This window comes from Arachis stenosperma, chromosome 5 (assembly GCF_014773155.1).
Source record: "Arachis stenosperma cultivar V10309 chromosome 5, arast.V10309.gnm1.PFL2, whole genome shotgun sequence".
Lineage (NCBI taxonomy): Eukaryota > Viridiplantae > Streptophyta > Magnoliopsida > Fabales > Fabaceae > Arachis > Arachis stenosperma.
Genome location: NC_080381.1, coordinates 131,385,716 through 131,408,563, shown reverse-complemented (window position 1 = coordinate 131,408,563; position 22,848 = coordinate 131,385,716). Strand labels below are relative to the sequence as shown.

General features: G+C 32.2%; 2 protein-coding genes across 2 annotated transcripts; both read right to left on the bottom strand.

Annotated features, from left to right (window-relative positions):
* Nucleotides 1–3,232: 3,232 nt before the first annotated feature.
* LOC130981419 (uncharacterized) lies at nt 3,233–5,335 on the bottom strand. The gene has a single exon (XM_057905020.1). It carries the CDS (start codon nt 5,333–5,335, stop codon nt 3,233–3,235), a length of 2,103 nt encoding a protein of 700 aa, XP_057761003.1.
* A 6,196-nt stretch (nt 5,336–11,531) lies between these two features.
* LOC130979522 (TORTIFOLIA1-like protein 3) lies at nt 11,532–15,110 on the bottom strand. Its single transcript, XM_057902983.1, has 4 exons — nt 14,147–15,110; nt 13,865–13,973; nt 13,065–13,642; nt 11,532–12,178 (listed from the first exon to the last, which is right to left on the bottom strand). Exons 1-4 carry the CDS (start codon nt 14,942–14,944, stop codon nt 11,768–11,770), a joined length of 1,896 nt encoding a protein of 631 aa, XP_057758966.1. The 5' UTR covers nt 14,945–15,110; the 3' UTR covers nt 11,532–11,767.
* Between the last annotated feature and the right edge of the window lie 7,738 nt (nt 15,111–22,848).

The window sequence follows — 22,848 nt, the reverse complement described above, 5'->3', positions numbered from 1 at the left end:
TCTATTTCTTTCATTTCTGATTCAATTCCATTCTTCTGCTTCTGATGTTTACTAGTTGAAATTCTAATTTGATTTTTTTATATTTATTAGTTGAAATTCTATTTCTGTTATTGAAATTTTAGTTGAAAAAGAAGAAAAAGAAGAACAGATGCTATTGTAATAGAGAAAAAAAAAAGAAGAATAGAAATTAAGTATTTTGGTGAGGAAGGAGAAGGATATTTTGATTTGAAGGACAATTTTAAAATCAAGTTAAACCTTATAGAGGATTTTGTATGCAAAAAAAGGTTGGGAACGAAAAATTTTTTCAACCTATACTTTCGGGACCAAAATTGTATTTAATCCTACTAATAATGACTTACGTAGTTATATTTTGGTAATCACATTGTGTACTTTAGATGTTCTTTTTTTATAAAAAATATTCATTTTTTTCTAAATTTATGTTATTAAAAAAATTATAAAGATATTCTATAAAAGTACTGCGTCTTTCACATAATTAATAGTTTATAATTTGCTTTTAAATTTTTTAAAATTTTTGAAAGAATTAATATTAATTAATAAAATATATGATAATTTTTTAATTAAACACACTGTAAATTAAATTATTAATATTTTATAATTTTATAATATATTATTGATATTGTTGTGTTTCTTTTATATAATTGTCATACTAAAAATAAAATTGTGAAAAAAATTATAATTTTTAATATATATTGATAAACTTTTTGAAAAACTAACTCAATAACTATAAGTTATATCTAATATATAAATTGCTTTTATGAAATGAAAAAATATAATTAAAAAAATAATTAAAAATTTATCTAAAATTTGATCCCTCCATATTAAATTTTTTAGATTCGTTCCTGATTAGGTCGCTATACTTTTTTTTCATTTCAATTGAGTCCCTGTACCATATCAGATTTGTAATTAAATTTATGCAATGACAAAAATATTGAAATTAACAGATTATACTGTTAAACAAAACAAATATACCTAACATTTGACTAATATTCTATATAGTTTAGCAGTATATTTTGTTAATTCCAATATTTTTGTCACGGTATGAACTTAGTCATAGAATTTGATATGGTATAGGAATCCAATAAAAAAAAAGTATACAGACCTAATTAAAAATTTGATGAAATTAGAGATACTGACAAAGTAATTAAATATTTTTTTCTATTTTTCATTTTCAACTGATCCATTTCTCAAGTAGTACATCAAATGACTTGAATTGATTATTATTTGTACTTTAAGATTGAATTAGCTTAATCGTCATTTTTACTTCACAAATCTCAACCTTTGAGAAAATGACAATAAAAAAGTCTTTTATTTTTTATCTTGAAGATAAATAAGTCTTTAATTAATTAAAAATACAAAAACGTGCTCAATTTCTAAAAAGCGAGACGTTTAAGTCTCTCCAAAAGACTTATTTGTCTTTATATATTTTGAATGGAAGGACTTAAATGTCTCGCATTTTAGAAAGTGAAGGTCGTTTTTGTATTTTTAATTAATCAGAGACTTACATGTCTTCACATTAAAAAGTCAGTGACCTATTTATCTTTTTTAATTATTTTATTAGTCTCTAAATTATTTTCATAAATTTAAAACTATTTTCTATAAATATCATGTATCTAATACATGTTTTTTAGCATATAATTTTATTCATTACGAATAAAGGCTCTATCTTAATTAAAATGTGTATTTAAGGTTAATAATTAAAGAATATTTTTTCCAAATATAATTTTGTTAATTTTTTTATCTTTTAAGACCAAATTAGTAATTTTTATAAATTTTTATTTAATATATTTATAATTTATTTTTATGTATTTATATATATATCAAAGAATTTTATTTTATAAAAAGTAAAGTTGTTAATTCTTAAATTTTTATAAGTTTACGAATTTATATTAATAAAATGAGTAAATTTAATAATTAATAATTTAAATTTGAATAAACTAGGATGAATTCGAAAAAATTTCATAAATTTGTATAAACTTGTATAAATTCGATATACTATTTTAAATTTATTTTGACATCTTAAGTAGGGTAAAAAACAAGAATAAGCCATGGGGGGAAAGAATTTACGTGAATCAGCCAAAACAAAATCCGTTTCACCAATCAACTAATGCACAAATATATATAGTTCGAATCACACTATTTCGAATCTGGATTGAATGTAATTCGAATTGAGGCAATTCGAATTACTTTGAAGCCTGAACTAAGCATAAATTAAATTGGGCCAATTCGAATTACTCCTTTTGTAATTCGAATCAAGCTTATTCGAACTCCTCTCATGCACGCCATGCAACGTAATTTGAATTGGCTTAATTCGAATTACTCAAATTGTAATTCGAACCAGGCTGGTTCGAACTATAAAGGAGCAGAGTTGTATATATATGTTGTGGACAAATCATGATATTCTACTTTGAAAATGGCTGTTCAAAGTTTATGAAATTTCAGTTACTAGCATATTTTTCGCATCATGTATTAGTTTAATTTGTAGATTTATTTGTTGTGTTGTGAATTCAACAGACATTTCGTACAAAACTCCAAAAACGGAACATATTCATTAAGTAAAATCCGATGCACAGTACATCGCATTAACATTAACAAACTCTATCAGTTAACAACAACAAGTAAGAAAACCTATAACAGTAGAATCTAAACACTAAAGTGAAATAAACAAAGTACCAAAGCTAACAATACACCTACTCATATCCCCCTGTATGCTCTGGACCTCCGACCTGTGGGCAACTCTGACGTGTGTGTCCGGGTTGCCTACAGAGGCCACATCTAATTTGCAGGTTCGGATCTGCCTCGTTCATATTGGTCCGTATCCTAGTGGACCTCGGATGACCCTCTCTTGCACGCCTCTTGTTAGGGTCCGGGATTACAGTCGGCCTGTCATATGGTGGCCAGAAACTCTCTGGAATTAGAGGTGTGAATCCCATCCGATATACACTGAACACCGAACTAAGACGATACACCTGGTGGACGTAAGGCTGCCATGTAAGCCGTGAGTAGGCACAGCATGCCAGTGTGTGCGGACACGGGAAATGAAGTGCCTGGAAGTATCCGCAGTCACATGTCTGAGATGCAAGCGAGACTCTGTAGCTACCCAGTGAAAAAGAACCAGTCGGAGTCGTCTCTGCGATGGTAAACTCCGAGTTATCCTTGTCGTACAAAGTCTTCGTGAAGCACCTCACTGTCTTCAAGTTGGCCTCGATACAAGTCACCAGTGCTGACTAAATTGTTGTCCGGTTCCGAGCTGGGCCTCAGCCTCTCTCCCCTTGCGAACAAATAGTTCGGCAAGCCTTCCGTATGTTGCCTTCACCAGCGAGCACACAGGGAGGTTTCTGACACCCTTCAGGATTGAGTTCACACACTCAGAGATATTCGTCGTCATGTGTCCGAATCTCTGCCCCTCATCACGATGCTGTGTCCACAAGGAATACTCAATCCGGTTCGCCCAGTCACACATTGCTGGGTCTTCAGACCGCAGAATATCAAACCAGTAATCAAACTCTACCTCGGTCTTTGCATACCCCGCGTTGACAAGAAGCCTCCTTGCGTCTTTGCCCTTGAAGGTTAGGGCGAAATTTGCCGCTACATGTCGAATGCAGCATGCCCGGTATGCAGCTGGAGGTAACCAGCCTCCGTCAGGAGTCTCAAGCGCGACCTTGATGCCGTTATGCCTGTCTGATATAACCAGCAGACTCGGCTGCGGTGTCACGTGCTGTCGCAGGTGAGAGAGAAAGAAGGACCAGGACTCAGCATTCTCACCCTCTACTAGTGCGAATGCAACAAGGAGTATGTTGGAGTTCCCGTCCTGTGCAATAGCCACAAGCAACGTTCCCCCATACTTGCCATACAGATGGGTGCCGTCAATACTAACCAGCGGCTTGCAATGACGGAATGCCTCGATACACGGTGGAAACGTCCAAAACAGTCTGTGAAAATAAGCTCGAGACTCGTCCAGCTGTCCACCAACTCGAACAGGGCTCGTCCTAAGGACTGCAACAGTACCAGGCATCGTCAACTGGACTCCTAACACCCACCTAGGGAGCTCATTGTACAACTCATCCCAGTCACCATAGATGAGGGCAACAGCCTTTTGCTTCGCCAGCCAAACCCTCCTGTACGTCGGCCTAAACCCAAAGTGTGCAGCCGTGGCATTTAGGAGCACTTTGATGCTGACGGATGCATCAGCCCTAACCATTGGCATAATGAATGCCGATATCACATGATAATCCAAACTCCTGTGGTCACTGGAGATTGAGGTAGCCAGACACGTATGAGGTCCATTGTACCGTTTGACCTCCCAAATGCCCTTGCGCTGCTGGAGACTCAGCTGAATCAACCATGTGCACTTATTCCCGAACTTAGAACACTTGCCCACATATCGGCGATAGTCGGACTCCACTACCTTGTACTGTACCCCTCGGCGGATGCTGTAAGTCTTCACACTTAACAGGGCCTCATTTTTGTCCTGAAATTGCTTACCAACATGGAACTTTGTCAGACCTGGAGACCCTTCCGCATCCCTAGCGCCAAACCCAGCAGGCTTCCCCGGAACCCCCTCTTGCCTCATGGCATCCAAGTCCAAGGATGAAAAATGTGGAGGGTATTGTTGTGTGCCAGAGCTAGAACCACCTCCCGCCCCAGCAGGATCACTCGCTCCGATATCATCGCCACTGTCATCAGCAATCATATCCGGCTCGACATCATCATCCTCTGGATCATCCAAAAATTGCTCTCCAACACCACCCGGTGCAGCACACTGTAAAGAGGTCAACCGAAATTCTCCTGTTCCAACCTCATCGCCTATACTGCCGTTGAGATCAGCAGCGAAGGAAGGGAAGGCGACAGGCTGGACGAGTGGCTCATATGCAGGGACAGAGGTAAAAACAACGGCAGGTCTGGAGCTAGAACCGGCTACCGTGGCTAAAGTGGTGGTATTCCGGTTCGAACCCCCCGAGCTCGATACCACATCAACTAACTTTGCCAACAGCTCTGGTGTCTTCACTTCCGGAAACTGACAGCGACATTGAAACATGACCTGTAAGTCCTCATCACTCCCGATCGTGAAATAATCATACTTCATGGTATCTTGGAGCACCATGATCGAAATGCGATAGAAGAACTTCTTAACCCATTTCACACCATCCAGACCCAGTTTCATCAGCACAGTGCTAACAAGGTCATCGTACCTTACCGTAGGCCTCACGATAATACAGAGAGGATCCTTATCAGTGAACTTCACACCGGAACGTGTCTTTCTCTTAATCGATCCTCTGTGGTGAACCAACACCACAAAACTCTCATCACTAGCCATTCTATCCCTCTAATGAGAGCAACTCACGTCCACAACATATATATACAACTCTGCTCCTTTATAGTTCGAACCAGCCTGGTTCGAATTACAATTTTAGTAATTCGAATTAAGCCAATTCGAATTACGTTGCATGGCGTGCATGAGAGGAGTTCAAATCAGCTTGATTCGAATTACAAATGGAGTAATTCGAATTGGCCCAATTTGATTTATGCTTAGTTCATGCTTCATAGTAATTCGAATTGCCTCAATTCGAATTAGATTCAATCCAGGTTCAAAACAATGTGATTCGAACTACATATATTTGTGCATTGCTTGATTGGTGAAACAGATTTTGTTTTGGCTGATTCACGTAAATTCTTTCTCCCCATGGCTTATTCTTGTTTTTTACCCTAATAAATTGATAATAAGAGAATTTCTTTGATAAAAAATAGGATTAGGTGAATAGTAAAAATTCATATCTATAACACTGTTAATACATGAAATTTGATATCCAATTTTTTATTTTTCATTTTAATTCTACTAGCATAATGTAAAATTTTATTGCTAGTATTTATTTCACTGATAACTACAAAAATTTCATGCCTCACCTCTATTTAATTCTTCACTCTCACAATTTTTCTTTTTATTTTTTTTATCCTTCCAATTTTTTTTACTTATCTTCTTAATGCTTCTCTGTATGAAATAATTATTTAAATAAGTTTTCATGATTTCTTAAATTAGATAAGGATTATACCAAAAGGTTAATTTTTGGGGTCAAAACGAGAAAAAGAATAATTAGAAGTCAACAAGTGTTTAATTAGTGGTCATAAATAATTTTTAATGGATCTTATTATATTTTGAAGTATTCATTTAAATTATGTTTTGTTTAATTTTATGTTAATTTTTAGGGATAAGTATTATTTTGGCCCTTAACGTTGAGGGTCAGAATCGAAACCGTCCTTGATGTAATTTTTGATTTAAAATCGTCCTTAATGTTGCATTTCATTTTAAAATCGTTATTTCTAATAAATTTTTTTATAAATGACGAAACTATCCCTTTTATACATCGTTATTTTAAATAAAAAATATAAAATAAAAAAAGAAAAGACACGAGGGGAGGGGATGGGAGAAAGAGAAAAGGGAAAGGATCAGGGGAGGGGGGAGGGGGAAGGAAAAGGGGAAAGGGAGAGGGGGAAGGGGAAAAAGGGGGGGGGGGCGGCGCTGGCGAAATTTGGAGTTGTCGTCGCCGTCGCGAGCCAGGGAGAGAGCTTATGCTTTTGCACCACTCCTCCTCGCCACCTCGCCGCTGCATCTCGCTGCTGCTCCTCGCCGCCTCGCCGCTTCTGCTTCTTGCTTCGGCCTCTGTTTCTGCTTCGTTTTCTGCTTCGTCTTCTGCTTTTTCTGGGTCTGCTCGAGTGCTTCTGCTTTTGCATTTTCTGCTTCATCTTCTGCTTGACTGCTTCTACTTTTGCATCTTTTGGGTCTGCTTCGGCTTCTACTTTTAATCTAATTTTGATTTGTTATTTTCTGATTTTATCGTTGTTATGTGTTGATTTGTTGAATCTGATTTTGATTTGTTGAATATGGATTTGAATAATGAATTTGTTCATCATAATCCCTAATTTCCTAATTTTTATTGTTGGTTTTGTTCTTGTTCTGATTTCTGGATTGCTATTGCTTTTTTTGGTTTTGGATTTCTTGTTTTTTCCTAATTTTTTGTCTTGTTCTTGTATTTGATTTCTTGGCAATTAAATTTTTAGTCTTGTTCTTATATTTGGTTTCTGCACAAATCTCACATACGATGAGTATTTCGTCGTTATCCAGAAGCTCTATGTACTCGATTTTTGGGGACAATAAAGACTGGTCATGATGACGAAGGTGTTGATGAAGATGGAAGGCAAAGAACGATTTTTGAGGATGATGAGTCTTCGATGGTGCTTTGAGAAGCGATGAAGGAGGATATGATAGCCTCTTGTAACTGCAATTCATGAGCGTACTTGTCATCGGAGATGGGGACGAGGTTACATTCTTCCTTCTGTAATTAAATTTATAGATTTTTTATTTTTATAATTGAAGATGAATTTGGGTATTTTTAATTCTTGTAATTGGATTTTGTTAATTGTATTTAAAAATTTAAAATTTTGAGTTTTATTAATGGAAGAAGAATGTTTTTCTGAAAGAAGAAGAACAAGAAGAATGAAATAGTAGAAAAAAGGTATTTTTGTCATTTAGAAAAAGGTTTTATCAGAAAGGACGATTTTAAAATGAAATACAACGTTAAGGACGATTCTAAATAAAAAATTACATCAGAGATGATTTCGATTCTGACCCTCAAAAATTACATCATATATCGTGCTGTTCTGAGTATATCTATACTCTGATGACTTACTAGCAGTTTAACCTCATTCTAATTAGAGTTATTTAGAATATATTTTTTATTTTATTTTTTTTTATAATTTCATACATTCTCGCTGCTTTTTTTTTAACAGATGCACTTGCTATATTTCTCTTGCTATCATTCTTTTTTTACCTTCAACACTTTCAATTGCATCGTCTCCAAGGTTATAAATTTTATTAGTTTTGTTGCAGTTACTAGATTCACGGTCTCCAAGGTTATAAATTTTATTAGTTTTGTTGCAGTTACTAGATTCACGGATAATTTCTACCGATATTTTTTTCTCTTTAATTTACTTACACAATCATATTTTCATCATTCTTTTATTTTTTTTTAATTTGTCTTCAACTTTTCACGTACAAAGGTAGCACTCTATCTTTTTCTCTCATCAATTTAATTTTAAAAAAAAAACTAATTTTTTTATATTTTTTATTTTTTAAAAATATATTTGCACCTATTAATGATGAACTGAAAAAGCCTCATCAATATTTTATTAATTCATTTGTTCTTTCTTAAACTAATTCATAAGGGATAATATTATTTTTTTATTTTTAAATTATTAATTAAATAAAATATTATATTTAAAATTTGAATACATGAATATTTATTTTTAACTCAAACTAAAATAAACGACTTGTATTACAAAAAAAAATATTTATTTTATCTTCTCTAATGTCATTTATTTGATATATGGCACGGGTTATTTAATTGACATATGAAGGACGCAAGAAAATTTATACCTACTAATAATAATATATTAAAAATATTAATATATTAATTTTCTAAATTGATTATATAGAGTGCTAAACTTGATATTTAAATACATAAAAATTTGTTTATAACTAAATTAAAATAAATAAATTATACTACAAAAAAATTAATTAATTTAATATTATTTATTTGATATATGATATATAAAAGATGTAAAAAAGTCTACATCTACGAAAGATAAAGTGAAAATACCTCATAAATATTTTGTTATTTTTTTATTTTTAATTTTTTTATATTGAATAATATTATTTTTTACTAGTTATTAGATTGACATCTAACATAAAAAATGTGACGAGATAAGAATATTTGTTGATTGATTTTTTAAATAGTTTATAACTCAATATTGTTTCAACCTTGATGATTACCTTTTTATCTTTCTTCTTCTGCTTCATGGGCATATAATAGTATTTTTTTTTATATATCTTCTATTTTTTAAACTATTTTATTTTATTATATATTTTTACCTTGCAAACTTTAGGATTTAAAATTTTTGAGTTTAAACGATTTCAACCATCTGATCAAGAAGTAGTTTAAGAAAATATATTTGAATTTGAATAACATATTGAGGATAAATATTTCATATTGAAATATAGTAAATAGAATCGTTAATTCAATATTTATTAATAAATAACTACTAAAAGAGAAAAATAAAAAATAAAAAGAGGATATAAAATTTTAACTTTTATTCTATAGTATAAAAATAATATACAATATAATAAATCGTAATATTTTCATACATAAGAACAGTTTTTTTTTAATCTTTATGTTTATTGTGTTTTATTTTAATTTTGTTAAAAGAATATCATTTAACTTTATTTTTAATTTTTAGGATAAATAAATAGATGTGATCTTTTATATATTAGCTAATTTAAAAATATTTATTATAAAAGAAATAATATTATTTAATTTTAATTTTTAGGATAAATAAAAAAATGTGATCTTTTATGTATTAGATAGTTAAAAAATATTATTATGAAAAAGTGAAAATATTTAAATTTAAAAATTAATTTAATAATAAAATTAAGTTTATTTAATATCAGAGAGAAAGAGAGAGTGGTTTAAATTAATCACAAAGAATCACTACTATCAACTATTAAATTTGAATCATATAAACTGAAGATTAAAAAATAAATCAGAATGATGAATTTTAATGTTTCACTTTAAATAATTATTTTTTTATGGAGAATATTCAAGTAAAATAATAAAAAGATTCACATTAGATTATAAAAACTAATGTCATCCTTACTGTATAATTTCATAATTTCAAAACATACAAAATAAAATAGTAAAGTATAATTTAATTAATATGCACAATAAAACAAGCTTAAAACTTATATAATAACAATCTAATGTGAAAAGTAATATCAGCCTTCTGTCTTATGGTACTCTATTAAATTGTGACTTAGATATTTTTTATCTATTAAAATTATGCATAAAGATAAAAAATATTTTAAATATAAATTTTTATCTCTACTTCAAATTAAATACTATTAAATAAATAAATAAATAAATTTAATAATATTTATAAATAGTTAATTTATAACTTTGTAAATATTTATGTTAATTTTGTTACACAATTTTTTTTAATATCTTATTTAATTTAAATTTATAAATTTTATAATTCTAAAAGTTAAAAAACTTATAAAATTTTTATATTTATTATTAAACATTTTTTATTCTTATCTTTTAAATTATATCATTAAATTTATAAGTAAAATAAATTATAAAAATTAATCTCTTAAAAATAATAGAAAAATTGCTAAACAAGTACGGTGGTGTTTATTGAGTCGCTAGTTACATTTAAAAAGAGAATATACATTGCACACGGTAATTTTTTTTGTAAACTTTTTATTTAACAAAAAATAATTTTTATTTTTCACCAAAATTTTCTTCTTTACCATAGTGTTACTTCGATAATAATTGTGAGAAGAAAATTTGCCCAAAGAACAATGGAAGTCCTATTTTTAAAAGTGGACTTAGTTGATCATTTTGAAATGTCATGAACTAAATTAACTCATGAAATAAATTTTACTGGCCAAAATGGATACTACCTCATTTTATTATTATGTAATTATCTATCTATTCATTAATAGTTGTAGCCTACTGGCAACATCATAAAATCTAATAGCGCCACAATTATGTACAAATTTAGAAATTTCTATTTGTTTATAATTTTTTAAGTTACCAGATTTTAGTCAAAACATATAATCCAACCTACTATGATTTACAGAAGTTTAAATTTTAATAGAGGATACAAGTGTAAGGAAGTCTTGCTTAGGACAATTAGAATGCTATATATATATTTTTTTAATTTTAATTATGTAAACAAAAAAATTAAAAAATAAAACATCCAAACTAGAACATTATGCTAATTTGCTTCCTTTCACATTTTAGTTAATCATTACGTTTGAGCTGGAATCATAACCGTACTTTTTTTATATAAAGCCTCAACCTTAGGCTTTCTTGCTGAAAGTAAAAACACAGCTTTTGAAAAAGGAAGACATGAAAAGAGGATAGAAGGAGTAGAATAGAAGCAAATCAAGCAATCCAAACAATGATGAAAGCTTATAGGCTACAGCATAACTTGGTAAAAATATAGTATTTAAATAATGTCAAAAAAAAAGAAAAAAAAGAAAACAATGTAGTACTTAAAATCATTCAATGTAGACTCCAGTGTCACTCTTATATACAACGCCCTCCCTCTAATTGAATGTAGTAATATTTAATGGATTAGGGGGCAGCAGTTTTGTTGAATTTTGGCCAGCATGTAACCAGCAGAGAAATGTGAGTCATTGGATGAAATCTCATACCAACCAATCACAAAAATTACTGGCCCCTAGCATTGCTCCTATTTAATATTTAAGACTTAATTCACTTCTATCCATAGTCTACCATAGCGTCAAACAAATATCGTAACACAACAAATGAAGCTCTGCACTGTGATGAAGAAGAATGTGATAGCCAGCTTCTTCGAGTGACAACTGACAAGAGCACAAGACCAAATAATATAGAGTATTTTTAAGTACGGAAATATTTGGTAACCAAAGAAAATCAGCCAAAAACAGCTATAACTTGCCTTATTTAGCATTTATTAATTGTTACGACAATTAATGAAGACAATTTCTGACTATTTTTTTGTCTCCCTAGCATTATCCTTTTAAGTAAGACTCTTAACAGCAAAATGAAAATATAACACTCCAATATGTTGAACATTGTATAAAATAAAGCAACAACTTTTCTTATGAATTTCTAATAGACTCGTATATGTAGACAGCAAGCCTGTTTTGTTAATTTGGCTCTGCTCTTGCAAAACCAGATATCTTCTTGGAATTAGTATTAATCTCTGCTAGAGGATTGGTTATGAAGCTTCCTCCATCGCTATGAAGCCTGAGTCTATGGCTTCTCAACTCAGTTTCAGCATTCATGTCATCTCGGTGGGGGACGGCGGCAAACAATTGGGTGCCGTCAGATCTAGATAACTGGGAGGACGAATACCGGCTCTGTGTTCTCTTCCAGAACTTAGCGCTTAAAATTTCAGAACCTGGTAGCAAGCAACATGCATACCTAGGAGCACCAGGTTTAGACATTCTTCCACTTGATACGGCCAAATCATAAGAGATCTCATCCAACGCAAACTCGAGGCCTTGCACACGAGTCTCCAGAGAACGCATTCCACTCTCGGATCTCCCAATGAAATTCTGTATCATGATACCCAAGATGTCGTCAAATATGTGCTTAAATAAAAGGGTTTAGTGCTTTAGTAGACATCCAGCATGCACATAAGAAATATCTTTCTTTACACTAAATAACCAATATCTGTAGTGCACAAGACTCTCGTTAATTTGGTTCCAGTCGTGTCAGCCATTACACAAGATTCAAGCCTAAAATCTTATTTGGAAAAAAAAAAACTAATTATGCAATGGTCTTGTTGTTGGATCACCGTAGAGAACTCTCAACTACCTGAAAGATTTTGGAGAGGAACAAAAATATAATATGAAAAGACATCATATCCAACTCAAAATTTTAAAATAATAAATTAATGAGTCTGTCATCTTATAAACTCTTCACTCTTCCTTGTTTTCTTCAATGTGAAACTAATTTCATAGACTCCTCATACTTGCAACATTAACACTTATATGTTGATTTATCTATATATAAATGCAACAACTTATCAAAATTTTAAAAGCTTCACAAAAATTAAATTTTCCCCATATGACAACAAGTATAGATCGCAGCATGTTGTCCCAATCTTGATTTGCACACAAATATAAGGAAGTTGCTGAAATTTACTCTGGCAGAGACCAATGTAAACCTCAGTAAGATGCTGGTATTTTGATTCAGTCATAAGTCTAAGTAACTTTGCTACAATTTATGAGCAGACAAGTATATCAGTCACAGCTCATTTACATTTCTAAATTTTAATTTAATATCCTCATTCACTTTATTCTCCATTAACTTAAAATAGCGGTAGATCAACATAAGCAATTTTCCCTCCCAGAAATTTACAACCATAAATTGAGCAAACAAAAACAGTTAAAAAAGAATTCGGAGAGACTTTCTAAGCATTGGGAAATGGGAATAAACCTGAAGAAGATCAAGTAAGCTTGACTGTTGCTTCTCAATTTGAAGTAACTGGCTACGGATCAATGATAAATCCTCATTCTGTTTGTCACTCTTATGGATATCTTTAGTCACATTACCACCAGTTTCAGAATCTTGACTATCTTCAGAAAATGGAACCACACGAGATCCAGCTTTAGACCCACTGTATTTATGCATCTTCTTGTCATCCGAATTGTTCTCAAACAGACCCCGTCTAATTTCTGACTTAAAAAATCTACCCTTTTCATCCTTTCTGCTTCTTTCCAACACAACTTCATCCCTTTGCTGAAGATGACCCTGATCAACCCTGGAATTGAAGGGATCACTTGAGACAACAACTTGAACATCCCAATTCTTATTGTTCAGTTTACGCGAAACACTTGAACTCATTCTTTTGGTGCTACTTAAAGTGCTTGTCTTCTTAGCATTTATAGCAGAAGATCTATCTGGAGGAGTTGATCTACTAGCAGACGCTGATATCCTCCTGAACCTAGTCATCACTGAACCAGGACTACACGAATTCTGAGACACCTGAGGATAACACTCACTGCTCACATTCTCTGAAACCAAATCCAAATAAATATGAGAAGAAACTTCAAGCAACATAAAATTGAATGTATCCTCCAACCTTTCATTTCCCAAACTTCACATTCCAATGCATGCATAAATTTCTAATCATGCAAAAAGGATCCAACACAGATTCATTCTGGTAGCAGAACCAATCAAGAAAAAAACCAACGACAATTTAAACGTAAACAGAAAAAGAAAAAATCAACTAATACCTTTTGAAGAATACTGCGAGTGAGGAGGGGGAGAGAATTCATCCGAGACATCAGGAACCTGTTTCCACGCCTCTATTGTCCGATTCATAGCTTCCCTAACTAACTTCACCTAAGAATGCAAAATAATAATAGCAATAATAAAATAAAATGATTTGCAAATGCACAACAAACATAACAGTTAAAACAAGAATTCAAATCTAGTGGCGAAGAGTTTGGGTACCATTCATGAGGTTTCTGCTTTGCCGTCATGTAACAAAAAGAAAATTTCAAAACACAAGATACCTTGTCGAACCGGCGATTCTCAATGACTTTCAAGCACCCCGCCTTAAACTCAGACAGAGAGTTCCTCTCCACCACCGCCAGCTTCTCCAGCACCTCCGCCGCGGCTTTCCTGGCTGCCCAGTTCGTACTGCCGATCGCCTCCAACAAGCAAGGCACCAACCCACTCACCGCGGCGGAAGCTCCCCCGGCACCGACAATGCTCCGGATAAGCTGTAGCACCGCGGCCTTTGCCTTAAACCCGTCCAACTTCAGAAGCTTCTGGAGCCTCGGAAGTAGCTTCGCGAGCCTGGCAGAGTCCGGATCAGGCGAAGCCTCGACTGCCGACGACAAACACGCCGCTGCAGCTGCCTGCGCGTTGGGCTCCTGCTCGGTGAAGAGCGCCTCCGACAACGGTCTCAAGAAAACGGAAAACGATTGGCATCTGACATGGACGGAGAGGGACCTAACGGAATCCGTACAGGCAGTTCGGACGGAGGAGTCCGGGTCGCGGAAACGGCGGATGAGGTTGGTTAAAATCTTGGGGAGGTAAGGGGAGAGGGCGTTTCCGTGGGATTCGGAGAGAGTGGTGAGGAGTCGGAGGCACTGCTTGCGGAGTGGAGTGGTGTCGGTGGGGTCGGTTGTGTGAAGAATGCAGGAGAGGAAGAGAGGGAGGGTGCGTTGGTCGAGCGTACGGACGATGGCGTGGAGCTCGGTAACGGCAAGGGAGTGGGTGTCGCGGTCGGAGAGCTTGGTGAGGCATGTCAGCACCCTGTGCTTCAGTGTGGTGTTGGGGTTGGAGGTTGGTTTAGAGCGGTGCATTGTGTCTGGTGGTGGCGGGTGTGGGGATTTAGTGATGCTGTGGCGGCGTAGTTGGGGTTTCCGGCGACATTTGCTTGCCGGTGAGTGGTTTGGGTTCTTTTCTTGTTGGATGGAGGGTCAGAGAGAGACGATTGATGATGATGATTATGAGGTAGCGGTTATAAGTTATTGGTGGGAAATGCCATGGAAAGAGAAGGACATGTCGTTTACTCTTGTAACAACAAAGCGAGATTTTGATTCACAATATTGACCGTTAAGAATTATTTTATTTTTTAAATATTAATGTACATTAAAAAAATAATATTATATATTTAAATTTTTTTATAAATTAAATTAAACTAAATTAAATAATAAAATTTAAAATAATATTAGTAATAATTTATTTTTATTATATTATATCAATTTAGTTAAATATTAACAAAAAGACTTAAATATGTAATATTATTCAATAAATAAATTTATTATTAAATTAAATATTATATATTAAAATATAAATATAATTTTTAAATTTTAATATAAATTTTATATTTTTAATAAATATTTTATATAAATAATTAATTTTTTATATATAACATAATTATTAAAATAATAGTTAAATTAATGAACAAAACTTATATAAAAATAACAAAATTCAAGGTTTTTATGTATTTATTAATAAAAAAATTGTATCATGTGTCTTTAACAATAATAATAGTTTAATAATAAAATAAAAACAATATAAAAATTAAAAGACAATAAATTTATACTATTAAAAAATGCATTTTAAAACATTCTTATAGAAAATATTTTTTTTGAAAGAAACAATTTTAGAAAAAGGATGTTAGGGGGCAAGCAAGTTTTGTAATTTGTAGCCATCAATTAGCTATTATTAGTATTTTTAATGGTGTGAAATTACATCTAATAGTATAAGATTGCTTACTTTCTTTTTGCTAGTTAAGTGCTGGTTATATTTTAATAAAACTGTTAGCCTCCAACCCTCAAAAAACTCTTTAACAGTCCCCGGAATAACCCAAGCTCTATTAGCATACCTCAACCAAGCGCATCACACTTGCCACGTAAACTCATAGCCAAGAAAAAGGTGATGCATGAATTCTACATCCTTTTTGCACAACACACAAATGTTATCATTCTAATGAATAATCCTTAGCCTACTCAATCTTTCTTTCGTGTTAACCCTTCCTACTAAAACAAACCATGCAAAAAGTTCTACTCTTGGAGGAAGCAACCCTCTCCATATGGTGCTAGTGAAGCTGTAATTTGTGATGTCCTCTGAGATAGTTTTTTTATCCAATACCTGCACAAAATTGTTAGTAGAAAAAACATATGTCCTATCAAATTTCCATATAACTGTATCCCCTCGACTAGTCGATAATCTAACTAGTCTTAACCGGTCATGGAGTTTATTGAGAAGCTCTAACTCCTATTGGAATAAATATCTCCTCCACTGGAAGTTCTATACCCACTCTAACTCATCTCAGAAACCACAGTCCCCTATAACAAATCCTTGTTGGTTTGAAACAGAGAAGAGCCTCGGAAAACTTACCTTCAAACTGCCACCTTGTAACCAATCATCCTCCCAGAACCGAACAACTCTACCATTTTCCACCTCCATAGACAGACCACTGATAATCTCATCTCTCACCTGTTGATTCTGAATATTAAGTTGGCAGATATCTTTCTACGGACTACCTCTTGTCGGTAATGGCTGTTTTGATAACATTACATTCGGGTTCAACTGATAACAAGAACATACAACCTTCTTCCATAATGGGCAGTCCTCCTTCAAAAAGTGCCACCACCACTTGAACAGAAATGACGTATTTCTGATCAACGTATCCCCCATCCCCAAGCCCCATAGCTTTTTCGGATCTTGCACCATCTCCCATTTCACTAGTGGTATACCGCTGTTTCCATCTTTTTTACTCCACAAGAACTTTCTCTGTAGTCCAATAAGTTTTTTGCTACCGACTTTGCCATCTTATACAAGCTAAGGTGGTAAACCGGCAAGTTATTAAGATCAGATTTATGAGAACTAGCTTGCCAGCCTTGTTGAGGGACTTCGCTTTCCATAAGTTAAGCTTATCTTCCACCTTATCTATGATTGGTTTCCAAGTCTTCGCCAACCGAGGGTTCGTCCATAGAGGAATACCTAAGTACCTAACAAGTAAAGCAACTTTCGCACATCCCAACACCACACATATCCGTCACCCAATCCTGCTCACAGTTAACCGAAATCAAATTTGACTTATCAAAGTTAATACTCAAAACAACGCAGAAGCTTCTTATAATTCATGACTGTCTTCGTTTCCTGAGGGCAAAATAAAATTGTATCATCTGCGAACTGGAGATGTGACAACTCTATGTTGTCCCTTCCAACCAGCAGTGGAGAGATGCGTCCATTCCTCACTGCCTTACCCACCATCCTATGCAAGACATCAACGACAAGAACAAACAAAAAGGGTGAGAGAGTGTCTCCTTGTCTAAGACCTATCTCCATTCTGAACAGCTTGGATGGTGACCCATTAATCAACACCGACATAGACGCTGTAGTTACACATTCCTTTACCCATGTCCTCCATCTAAAACCAAAGCCCATCTTCTGTAACACGATATCCACAAAGCTCCATCTCACCCTTTCATACGCTTTCTAAAAGTCTAACTTAATAATTGCTACCTTTTTCTTGCACAACTTCAGCCATTAGATCGTCTCACAAGCAATAAGCACACCATCATGTATTTTGTAGCCTTGTACAAACGTAGACTGAGTCTCTCCCACTAAACTTGGCATCACTGCCCACATTCTTCTCACCAAAACTTTCGATATCACCTTATACACACAACCAACCATACTAATCGGCCGAAGGTCTTTTATTTCCTTAGCTCCCACAAATTTTGGAGCTAGCGCCACCCATATTATATTAGCGTCAATTGGTAACCTCGCATTTTGAAAAAAATCCACCACCGCTTCTGTAAACTCCTGGCCAATCTCACCTTAATATTTCTTTATGAAGTTTATGTTATATCCATCACAACCCAGTGCCCTACTGGATTCACAGTCCCAGATTGCCTGTCGTATTTCCTCAGGCGATGGCATCATCTCTAACCTTGCTGCCTATTCCTCATCAATTTGCTTGACCGGTTCATCACGGAACCCAATCATAGGAGCATATTCCTGCCGGCTAAGATAGACTGACATTAATGGCGTGAATCCAACCCATCTCTAAACATATACTTGTTTTTATCACAAAACCGTTAATGACGTGCTAAGATAGACTGATAGCTATTCTATTAGACTTCCTAATGGCTATCTAAAGTGAAAATTGAAACTTTTTACCTTAATTTGTTCCCTTAAAGCATTTAAACCCTAATACTAATTTCACTTAAAGGGTTTAAAGGTTTTGTAAGGAGTAAATTGTGGTAAAAAGTTTCAATTGCCACGTTAGATAGTCATTAGGAAGTTTATTATAGTAGTTATCAGTTTATCTCAGTACGTCATTACGTTTTATTAACGAAAAAAAAGATCAGGGACTAACGTGAGTCACAGATATAAAATTGGCAATCAAATTAAAATTTTGAGGGCTAAATTAAGCGGCGAGTGTAACTTCAAGGACTAATTTAAGAAATAACTTAAACTAGAGACTTACTAGAAAAGTATGTTTGGTTTAGCCTCTCCAGTGTTGCTACCATACTGCCTACTTCTACTTTTATTTTGCTGTTGTGGTGTGATATGCCGAAAATTTGATGGACTAAATTGACAAATGTATCAAATCGTTCTAAATAATATCACGGTGAGTAGATATTGCTCCCATGAAAATTAAAGAATTGAGTAAGAAACTTTTAATTAAACCTCTAATTAGATCAACAAACCTTTGTGGTAGATGAAATCTTGAAATAATAACAATAATAATGTATAGTGTGAATGGATGCTTAAGAATGATTAGAGAAATACACGATGAATGAAGATGTTAAGGTTTTGGAGATGTTTAATTTTCAGAAAAGAAATGTTTATGTTTATTTACTTTGATTCATGCAAGATATTTTCACAATAAAACATATATAAATATAATTAAACTCCAACCTCTTGACAATTTTTTTTATTTTATTTAATTGCAAATTCTTTAGTCAATTAATTAAAAAAAGAGGTTAAGCACAATTCTGATTTAAAAGTCATACAACCTTTCAGAAGCTATCTCTAGTCAATTTAAAAAATTATAAGAATGAGTTTTAAGCTAATCTTGATATTAAATTTTTGAAAATAATAAAAAATATAAGACAGCGTTATAATATTTTTCAATACTTTTAATCATTAAGAATAAGAACAAAATTCAATTCTTAAAAAAAAGTATCAATGCATTAATCAATAAAATAAATAATCAAATTACTAATTCATATATAAATTAGTTATGAAAACTTTAATTGAAATATAAAAACTTTTAATTTAAACATAAAAAGACTACTAAAAATAATGTAAAAATCACTAAAGATACTAAAACATCATGTTGTGGTGATGGTTTACCTACGCATGTCTATACTATTGTTACCTCTCCAGTGCTACTACACTGGGCTGTCTGTATTTGCTTCTACCTTGCTGTTTCGATGATGCCGCTTGTCTATGCCTGCCTCTTCCGTGCTCATTCCTAAGAATGGAGTTAGGATATTTCTTTGAGGGGGCAATATACAAAACATAATTTTTTAGAAGAGGAAAAAATTATGGGACAAATATTAAAATTAAAGAATTTTATGCATAAAAATTTTAATTTAGGAGAGACCATTGCCCCTTTAGCATATAGGAAGCTCCAAGCCTCCAACCTTCTGCTTTTGTCTTTTTACGGCTCTGTTTATCCTCAAAATTGCTCTCTTGCCGCTCCATATTAACATGGCTATGATCACTTTTTTATTTTTGATATTGGGTGAGTGATGGTGTATAATCACATTATGGAAGTGCAAGATACTTAATGAAAGTGCGATGGCTAGAATTAGAAAATTAGACAGTCCAATTACTGGTTGGGCAGGTACACAAATTGGATTATTTGATTTGTGCTCTCAAATTACGTGTCGAACATGCAGGAACTGATAGTTAATGTTGTATACACTAAGTGAAACTGAGTCCCTCATTTCACTTTCCTTCCTTTTTTCAAACCCTATCTTCACCCCACCATCACTTTCAGCCTCCGATTTCCGTGCACGCAACTATTCACCATGCACAAATCGGACGGTCCATTTATATTTCCTTTCACCTGAAAGAAATCAGACCATCCAATTTTTTTCCGTCACCTGATCGCCGTCATACCGGTGTAAAACTCTTATAAACTCCATAACTTGGCGTTACACCAAACCTTGCGTCATATGCAAAAAAATTAGCCTATGAGAGGTTTATTTCCTGTAATTTTTATTTTGAGTGGCTGAAATTTTTTATTTTTTTATTTTGTTTTTTTATGTTCTTTTGAGAATTATGATAAAATAATTTGTTTAAAAAATAATTAAAGAGATTATTAAATTTATGTTTTAAGCAGACATTAATACCTTTTTACTTTTTCTTCATTTTTTTTCTCTTTTAAATTTATCATCAAAATCAAATCCTTATATACATTGATGAATCCAGAAAATTTTGATAGTGGAGGTGAAATATATATAACATGATAATAATTTTTATAATAAAAATATTATGTTTACATAAAAAAATTAGCTATCAAATTATCTACTATAAATTTGAGCATAAATATATATATTAACTTATTTTTAATGTGTATTTTCTATTTCAAAATTTATTCTGTACAAGTGATTATTTTATATATCCGTAGCATAATTATTGTTATAATTATATTTTGTTATTGTAAAATATAATTAAGTTTCAAAATATCTAATTACAAATTAAAATACTAAAATAGTAATTTAAATAATAACACATAATTTAAGATTTAATTTTTTATATTTCGTATTTTGAAACCTTGACAATATAATTAAAATGTCTTTTTTTTGTATATGTAGTTAAACAATCATTTAAAACTCAACTTTTATATAATTAGCTATTTGATGATATTCATAGTTGAAAATATTCATTCAATTAGTATAGTTATTATGAAAAAAAAAATTAAAACTAATTTCAAAAGAAGAAATACAAATGGATAGATAATATTCTTTCGAGTCGATTTCTAAGAAAAAACACTAATTTTATTTAAATTTAAAAATGATTGTGAAGTCAAATTTAGAAAGAACACAAATGAATATCTAATATAAAGTTTTCAAATTGACTATCAAGTGTCAAAAGTTGAATAAAAAATGATTGTGAAGTCAAATTTAATAAATTAATGAGGATAAATAAATATTATTATTATATACTATTCAATAAAATTCCAAATTGTAGTGGAGCACTTACCCCCACACCTATAAGAGTGGATCCGTCCCTACTTATACACCTTCGTTCATAAATCATATATAGTTGGAATTGGAAAATAATCAATGGTTTAATCCAATAAGGAAGCAAACAAATAAAACAGAGGAATGTTAAATTGTCATCATCATTGCCACCAGGTTACATATTTTAAATTTACTTGGATTTAATTGGTGATCATGTATTATATTGAGATAAGTAATAGTTTAGTACCTAAGATTTAATGTTAAAATCAAAATCACTCTATTTTATTATTTAAAATAGTCTTCAATGTTAAAATTATTTTTAAAATGATTCTACTCACTCATCTCTCTTATTCCAATCCTATTTTTATTTCCATCAATTTAATCAGACTAACCATCACATTTTTTTTTTCTCTGTCTCTCACACAGATGTTTAGGTAAAAAAATAGAAGCAAAGGCAGTGAATAAGAGTTTAGTAAAAGAAAGAGAAGAATAGAGGACGAGAAGGGACTCTCCTATTTTTTTAATAAATATTAAAATTGACGATATTTCTATCTATTTTAAAGGGAAAAAAATATCTTAACTTATCCTCTGTCGGCAATACGATACTAACAATAAAATGTTCTAAATTTCTAATATAACAGAGAATTCCAAAATCGATTTTAATATTTTATTTTTTATTTTTGTTTTTTTTATTTTATCAACGACAAATCATAAAAAATTATTGAGATAATAAAAAAAATTATAGACACAAGTCAACAGATTGACATAATTGAGATCGAAGACAAATTGCGTGAACGTGGCAATTCTTTGGGTTTGGATTTGGCAGAAACTATTAGTTTGTGTTGTTTAGAGATGACATTTAGAAACACAAGATTGGTTGAACTGATTTATACTCTTGCATTCTCACCTCTCTAGATAGTCTGCTAAGAATTTTTTTTCTGTAAAATTTCTTTTATGTTTTTATATTTTTTTAAATTTTTTATAATTTTTCTTTTCTTCAAATTTACTTTTTTTTGCAAAGTCTTTTTTTTTGTTCTTTTAAATTTTTGTATTTCCTTTTGAATTCAAGTCCTTCTACTATGTTGGAGATATTTTATAGATTTTTTTTAATTTAAAATCATTTACTTTATTTTTTATAATTTCAATTTCAAGTCATTTAGATTTACTTTATATTTTGAATTTTTCTTTTTTTTGTTCGTTTCAAAATAGAATCTTTAATGCATGTTTGAGAACTGGTACTCACAACAAAAAATAGGTTTCGTTCTCAAAATCTAGAAATCGAACCAACTAGAATTTGATAAAAATATGCATAGCTCATATTTATTTTGATTTACCTTCCGTTATTATGTTTTGATTTGTGATGACTCGAGGGCGTTTCTCTCCTCCGAAATCGTATAATTTGTGCATGTTTTGGTGCCATTATTTTGTTAAAAAAAATTTAAAAAAAAAAAAGATATTTTTTATTTTTTTACGTGTTTGGCAAATTTTTAATAATAAAAGTAAAAGTACTAGTAAAATAAAAAAAATCTTTTTTGAGAAACTGTAAT